At 35.4% G+C, this 7736-nt stretch overlaps 1 protein-coding gene across 1 annotated transcript; it reads right to left on the minus strand.

Moving 5' to 3' along the window:
- Positions 1 to 858: 858 nt before the first annotated feature.
- On the minus strand, positions 859 to 2805 carry LOC143574064 (uncharacterized). The gene has a single exon (XM_077058787.1). It carries the CDS (start codon positions 2703 to 2705, stop codon positions 1050 to 1052), a length of 1656 nt encoding a protein of 551 aa, XP_076914902.1. The 5' UTR covers positions 2706 to 2805; the 3' UTR covers positions 859 to 1049.
- Between the last annotated feature and the right edge of the window lie 4931 nt (positions 2806 to 7736).

A 7736-nucleotide genomic window follows, 5' to 3' on the forward strand; every position in this document is an offset into this window, starting at 1 on the left:
TGCACAAGGCCACTGCAGACTATATTGTGATTTATAAACACATTCACAGAATCTGTCAGTCAAAACAACTTATTCTAGAGACCCAAAATCATAATGATTTGAAGACAGTTTCAGCAACCAGCTAGGATCTTCAAAACTGTTCATTGACCAAAAAGGTCAACGAAATGCATGCAGGGAGATACATTCCGAGTCAATCCAAGTCGAGACACCACTGAGCTACTAAATATCGGCTCGCTAAAAGCTTAAATCCATTAGAGCTTATACGAGTCCGTACCTAAAAATAAGCTCGTCTAATAAACCAGCCCGGGCTTTACTTATCGATCTCGAGTAGGTTCCGGAGCCTAACGAGCTCTTAATTTTACAATCATTAATTCAAATATAAAAGATAGACTTACAATAAAAATTATATATATAATTATAATATCAATAACTTAATAATATATACTATGTTAGATATAAAAATAATATAAAAATATTATTATTAATTTACAAAAATAACTATAAATGTATATAAATAAATTAAATAAATTATAAGTAAGAAATAGGCCGAGCTCGAGCCAGAAAAACTCCAACGAGCCAATGTCAAGCTTTAAAAAGAGATTTGAAAGGAGCCGACCTCGAGCCCCGGTTCGTCTTGTTCTATTTATTTCCTTATTTTGGAAAAGTTCATAAATGACTCACAACTTGGTAAGGAACTTTTTAAGAAATAACACATGATTTAATTGAGTATTTCATGGCTAAAAACATGTTCTTTTGATGAACTGCAATAAAAGCATACGCATGATCATAATCGAATCTAAATCGCAATATAAGCAAAACTATATAACGTCCAAAACAAAGATGAACGCAAATCGCAAATCAGGGAAAACGATAATTTCATTGATGTACTAAAAGTCCTAAACTTAACGGGTCACAACACAGTTGATGATATAGTCAAAGAAGTATGTGCAAAGCAGCCAAAAAGGCTACACTTTACAAAATCATTCTTCTGTGTACACTAATATACACCTAACAAACTCTAACATTAGTTACAAACGGGCCGACCCGTTTTACACAATCTCCCCACAATCCATTCCCGGGCTCAACCCACATGGCGGATCATACCATTTATGATTATTAGGGTAGAAACTGTCAACCTGCAAACCAATGAGTGGGTCGGTTTCAGTTTCATCATTCGTTACATGCTTTATTAACTTAGAATCCTCACAATCAAAACCATTACACCTGTCACCATTTATTTGATCCCACGACCCGACATCTCCAAGTGTCGGCTCAAACCCGTCATCATCATCTTCCATCAAATCCGTACTTTGACCACCGTTCCAGTCAACCAACTCGTTTTCCAAAAGCAACCCAGGTTTTGACCCGTATTCTCCTAAATTCCTAACCTTATTCAAAACATCAAACAATTCACGAGACACCGAGCCCAAAACCTCAGGTGGAATCTTTAATACTCTCCCTTCAAGAAGCCCGACTTCATGTTTCAACTCGTTTACCTGCTGTAAAACCGAATTCTGCATATCATTTTCATCACCTGTCCCGTAAACAAAATCTTGATCCATCAAGAACCCACCTTTATGCCCAACAACCCGATGCATAATCCTCGCGTTCCCGTCTAACGGGCCGGGTTCATGCCCGGTATGAACCGCATATAATTTAAACACCGCAACCCCCTCTTCTTGATACACAAATGTCTTGTCTTTTTCATTATAATTACAAATCGGCACAATCGCCCGTATCCGAAACCCGCACCCGCATCTCTTCGATGCATACGGTTCCCGTTTCAAAACCCTCGATTTCTTAACAGGTTCACCGGCTCGATGACACGCGTAATCCTTAACCTCCGCCATAAACGGCTTATACCTAATATACTTCTGTCTTATACACAACACAACTTTATGCTTAGCGGCCAACTGTTTTAACTTACAAGGAACTTGTTTCGCAGGGACATCAAACGACTCGGTATACTCAAACCGCCGCCTTTTCGACCGACCCAAACCCGACCCGTTTAAACAAACCGAACACGCCGAAACACAAGCCCGAATAAAAGACTCAGGAATCCCATAAAACTTAGCACCTACAGTCCAAACTTGCTTAATCCTCTCAATGGTTTCCTTAACCCCTAAATGTTTTAAATCAGCATCACCATGAAAGCTCATTACAATATCTTGCCATTGACTAGTATGCGAAACAAACTGATTATTCGAATTGTTCTTAAAACACAGGAATTCGTTACCGTGCTGGCCCGAATGGACCGTGAGCTTATCCTGTATCCGTTTCCACGCGGTTAAGTACGCAGTGTCCTCGTTTCGGTCTTTCCACATCGATTTCCAGCTGGCGAGGACCGGGGACGGCGTGGCAGCCCTGATCTCGTCCGGGGTTGCCAGCCGGCTTTCGAGTATGCATCGGATCATCAACGAGTGTGATTCGATGTTGAATGTGTAAAATTGGGAAGATATGTGAGGGTTAGGGTTTATAATTTGGGGGTTAGGGTTTTTGCCGTCAGAGGACGTGGGGCTGCCGGAATCTTCGTCGTAGTCAAATTCCGGTAGGCAGAAGTCCAACGGCGGCGGCGGTGGTGGTGGTGATTGGGGTTTTTTGACAATTTCCGGCTGATTTTGGTTATTAAAAATCAACGGCTGAGATTCAGCGGTGGGATCCAGGTGATGATGGAACAAACCCAGATGGGATTTGGTTGGATTCATGATGTTGTTGAAGAAAGTTTGAAAATTGGTGGAGAACTAATAAGGGTCTGAAATGGGTCAGTTTAAGTCTGACATGAGAGAGGATTTGATTTCAAGAATCTTGGTTAAAAAACAAAAGTTTTTATTTTATGTGTCTAAAGGTTAAGTTTAGGGTGTGTTATTATTTTAATGGGTTTGACGATGTCTTTGTTGGGTGTGTGTTGGATTGATATAATATTGAGTTTGGGGAAGATGGTGACGTGGTGAAGACATGGATTCAATTGTTTCTTTTAAGGTTTTGTTTTGGTCTGATTCTATTGTGTGTTTTTAGAGTTCTATTTGTTGCTTCCTATGTTTGTCCGACATGTTTGCCTACTTAGATTGTTCCGGTTCAACTAGACTACTAGTTGTGTCATTGGGGGTTTACGTTGGTGGAGTTCGAAATTTCATTGTTGAATAAAGATGAGAGGATTCGTCATGTTCTTACCAGACGCTTACTGTGTGAGCTTCCTTTTTCTTATGTGTTTGAGAATAAGTGTCTTTCTTCGTCTGTAATCTGCATACTTCCATCATTGACATGTTACAAGCCTCTGTTTCCTTTTATCTCTAATTAGGTTGTTAAGGTTACATGTTCGTTCGTATACTTTACTTTGCTTTTTCATATAGTTGGTATACGTAAATGGTTTGTATCAAATTCTTAGTATTAACCTACATTTTAGTGGTACTAGATTTCCATAATGGCAGAGCGTGATGCTTATAATACGCCTCTTTTGTTGCTAGTATATTATGATGGATTTTGATGAGTAAGGTGAGGTTGGAACCTATTGTTGCTTACATTGTTTTCATTCAACCTTCTCACTAATGTTGTGTGAATCTTTTTTTATGTGACGAGATTTGCCTCTAGAGTATGTTCCTCTCGCCTCAATTTGGCCTTTGATTAACTAGAAAGGCTTGAAATATTTATTGATTAAATATTTGTTTAGCAAAAGCAATTTGGGAATTAAAAAATAATAAATGAGTCACAAAAGTTTATGAAAGCTTATGAGACAGGTTTACGATGGGAACAAGTCACAGATGTGAGAAAACCACATACAAAGAATATTTTTAAATAACTTACAAGGATTATGATCTTTGACAACAACCTTTGAATCTCTATAGTGTTCATATTATGTAGTGCATTCTCTCCCATGCTAATTAATAATTAACGGTTGTGTTTGTGTAGAGGCTTATGCCAAATTTTCAAGTAATATGATATGCATATTTGTATTTAGTGACCTTAACTAAGGGGCTGCATGAGGAAATAATATTGGATACAGATCTAAAACGATTTTAGATCTTCTATCATTATATGTGGTTTGCTTCATTTTGGGGTATGTGTGTTACATTTGTCAAGTTACACGTGATACATGTGCTCTTTTAGAGACAAGTAATTATTGAGTCTTAACCTTCGATCTTATTTGAAGTGTTAACTCTCCATACGATAAGTAGATATGAAACTTCTGATTCTTTATATGCCCATTTTCCTAATTAGTCTTGTTGATTTACAACTTGATTCTTGAGTTGTTTTGATATATGTTTCTCTAACTTAAAGACTAACTTAAAATAATGGAAATATGGTTTTCTTTCTTACGTACTCATGTTGTTTAATGTTTAAATTGTAAATCGATATAGATACCAAATCAGGATATTTTTCTGCCTATAAATGTATGACTGAATTTTATATATATCGAACTTTAGTTACTTGGTAATTCATTTATGGACATACATTTTCCCTCAAAAGGAAGCTTTTATGTGCTCAATAATTTCCACAACCTTCTTTGGAACAATCCTCTTTAACCTTTCATATAGTTGCTAACGCCTAAAGGAATGCATAAATCAAGATTTCTTAATTGTTTCGCATCAAGGCTTCCGTATTTAAACTACGTCATGATTTTTCTCTTTGCTTAAAGAATAGACATACGATTAACGCGAGTAGCTTAATAGAGGGTTGGGGGTCCCTCCTCCCATTTTTTTTCTCAGTAGTGTAAATTTCTGGAGAGAACTGCGGTTTTATGATTTTCGTCCTTATGGCAAAATTTCCTCTCGCGTGAGGGGCACAATAATGGGTTAACGACTAGGGTTAACAATTTTAGTGGGATCCGGTTTAATTGCAAGTGAAAACAAAATTACAGGACGAAAACCACCAATTTGAAGCTATTGAACTAAAACCACATATTTGGTCAAATTTGAAACTATTGAACAATACAACATTTTGCTTGGATGTATAGTTGCTGATGATTGTGTTTGTGGGACTAGGTTTTGCAGATGTTGATACGTCTGATTTCTAACCATTCATGGAAGTCGATGGAGATGGAAATACAGTCGTTGCTTGAGAAGTTGTTGGATGTTAATGATTCTATGAGTCATTTACCTGCATCTGCAACGCCTACTACTTCAGTTACTCAAAAGCTGGCAAGACACGAGAATTTACTCCACGAGTTCAGTCAGGTTTTTACTTGGAATATCTTAGTTTTCGAACTTATGATGAATGCTAATAACTATCATATTTATTACTACTTCAGCAACTCAAAAGCTATTTTTTATTTATATTTTGAGTTATGATTTTTTTTGGTGTATTGGTTTTTATTAATCCCAATGTTATCGTTTGGTTGTTTTCGGTCCCAACTAAGAAATTGGTTGCTAACGGTCCCAACTTTTAACGTATTTGTTCCCAATGGTACGCAATTAACAGAATCCTAACGTCTTTACTTGTAAGTCGCTTGATAAACGATTTTGGCCGGAAAAGTTACATTTTTTGGCGATAAGCTCAACCTGAACACCACTCCCAACCAACCAACTCACGCCAAACCAACCACCGTCATTTGAGCACCATCGATCAATTCCGACAATAGTTCTAGGGTTCCGGCGACCTCAATAATTGAAGCTTTTACTATAAAAAGGTTCATAAAGATCCAATTTTGTCACACCCAACCTAAGGCGAAAATGTCGGGGCGCGAACTGATTGCTTACAGCTCACAAGACACTATCATACAATATTTATGACAATATCTTGATTATTTTATTAAATAAACCAAGTACACATCGTCTCAACAAACACAATAAATCCAAAAGAAAACAAACAAAACAACCAAACCTACCTTTTTATAAAATACCCTAAAGTCCAAACTAAGTCTCCAAATCATCAATTCGATCATGTATATAACCAGCAATATGCGTACAATATATAGTAGGTTTGTCAACATAAATTTGAGATCCAAACCTACCTTTTTATAAAACACCCTAAAGTCCAAACTAAGTCTCAAAATCTTCAGTTCGATCATGTACATAACCAGCAATATGCGTACAAAATATAGTAGGTTTGTCAACATAAATTTGAGCAAATAATCACCAGTTGATAATAAATAAAATATATGAAAAACTGCAAATCAATATCATGAGTATCAACAATTAAATTATGAGCAAACATATGGTGTCGTTTGACCATGCGTCATGAACAACGGCTATAACTATAAGACAGACCATACTAAATGAGATATATTGTTACGGACCTCTCCGAATGCGATAAATAAACAATGGATCAAGTAAGCAAAAAGCATGTAAGCATTTAGTTGATCAACGACACAATATTTAAGATTTTCAATTGAGATAATAATATATAAATGAACATATAATATGGTACGCATAAAGTACCCAAAGAGTTTTAAAATAGTAAAAGAGGGGTGTGATTACTCAACTTAATGAATATGAGAGATAAATAATATAATAAGAAAAATAAACGAGTCCTGATTTTTTAATGTGCTGACTGATCCAACAATAGCATACCTGAAACTTCGAGACAATAAAATATAATTAAAAAAAGAACATGGCCCTTGGAATCAGGTCAAATGGATGTATAAAACTCAAGATATGAAATACTTAATGTTTAAGCAAGCTGGTACTCTTCAAAATCCAAACTTCGAATCTGGTGTCAAGTTATGGCCAGTGCACTCAAAATGTCAAGACAAACATTAATGTCTTATGGACCGAAAGCTAATTTTGACCCATAATTTTTAAAAAAATACGGTTTTGACTTTTTATAAACCCTAAATGGGTCAAATAAAATTGACTAGCAAAACCCCATCAATCTGGAAAATTGATTGAGGTGTTTTGTTAGTTAGATAAAATAAACATTTTTCACGAAGACAACTTATCGAGAATGCTAGAGGAAAAGATGAGAACGACGAGTCAAAGGTTCTTGAGTCTAAGTTAAACCGAAGGTTAAAAAACTTGAAAGAAATCACCAATAGAACACTTATTCATGAAATTTTGCGATGGAGGCTGACTTTTCAGTATGGTTTAGGGTTATTTTTTGATAAATTGGTTTAAATAATAAAGTTCTGAAATTCGTATATGTTGCAACAATCGTTAAAATAGAAATAAATTATTATAATACATAATTTGATTGATTTATTGTTCCCTAATATTTGTAGTTTGATGGAATATGCTTTGGCATGATGCCTAGTGTAGTGTGGTGGGGTAGAAAATATGAAGAACTTGTTAAAGTTTTTCTAAGGGTTTGTTTCACACAATGTCTAGTTTTAAATTTATAAATATGACTATTATCTTAATTAAACCACACATAAATATGCAACTGTACATATCGTATATGTAGAAAAGTATATGTAAGAACCAAGTATCGATCCACGAACACACTTGTTTGATTTTTACTACTAAATTGTTGTATTTCTTTTAAACGGAAGTAAACATCATAGTGGTTTTGGTTTAAAAGAAATTAAAATATATAAATTAAAGACAATATTTTTTGGGTTTTTTCTAAAGAGATGATCAAGGATAAAAATGTATCATCTTTCTTAAAACTTCTCTTAACTCGGTTTAACAATGAATTGGTAAACATATGATATGAGCTTGCTATGGTGAGTAAGTGTGAGAATAACCCCTTATTCCTAAGTCATGTTATTCTATGATAATTAAAGAAAGAAGTATGCATAACTTCATGACCTCCACTAAAAAACCATTTTATGTAAGAAGTGGTTTATAAGAAGTATTTATAAG

Source organism: Bidens hawaiensis, unplaced genomic scaffold (assembly GCF_021521415.1).
Source record: "Bidens hawaiensis isolate Kalapana, Puna unplaced genomic scaffold, B.hawaiensis_p1.1 tig00026827_1, whole genome shotgun sequence".
Classification (NCBI taxonomy): domain Eukaryota; kingdom Viridiplantae; phylum Streptophyta; class Magnoliopsida; order Asterales; family Asteraceae; genus Bidens; species Bidens hawaiensis.

What these genes read in the sequence shown, in the direction of transcription:
- LOC143574064 (XM_077058787.1), bottom strand. Translation starts at nt 2,705, where the DNA reads ATGAATCCAACCAAATCCCATCTGGGTTTGTTCCATCATCACCTGGAT.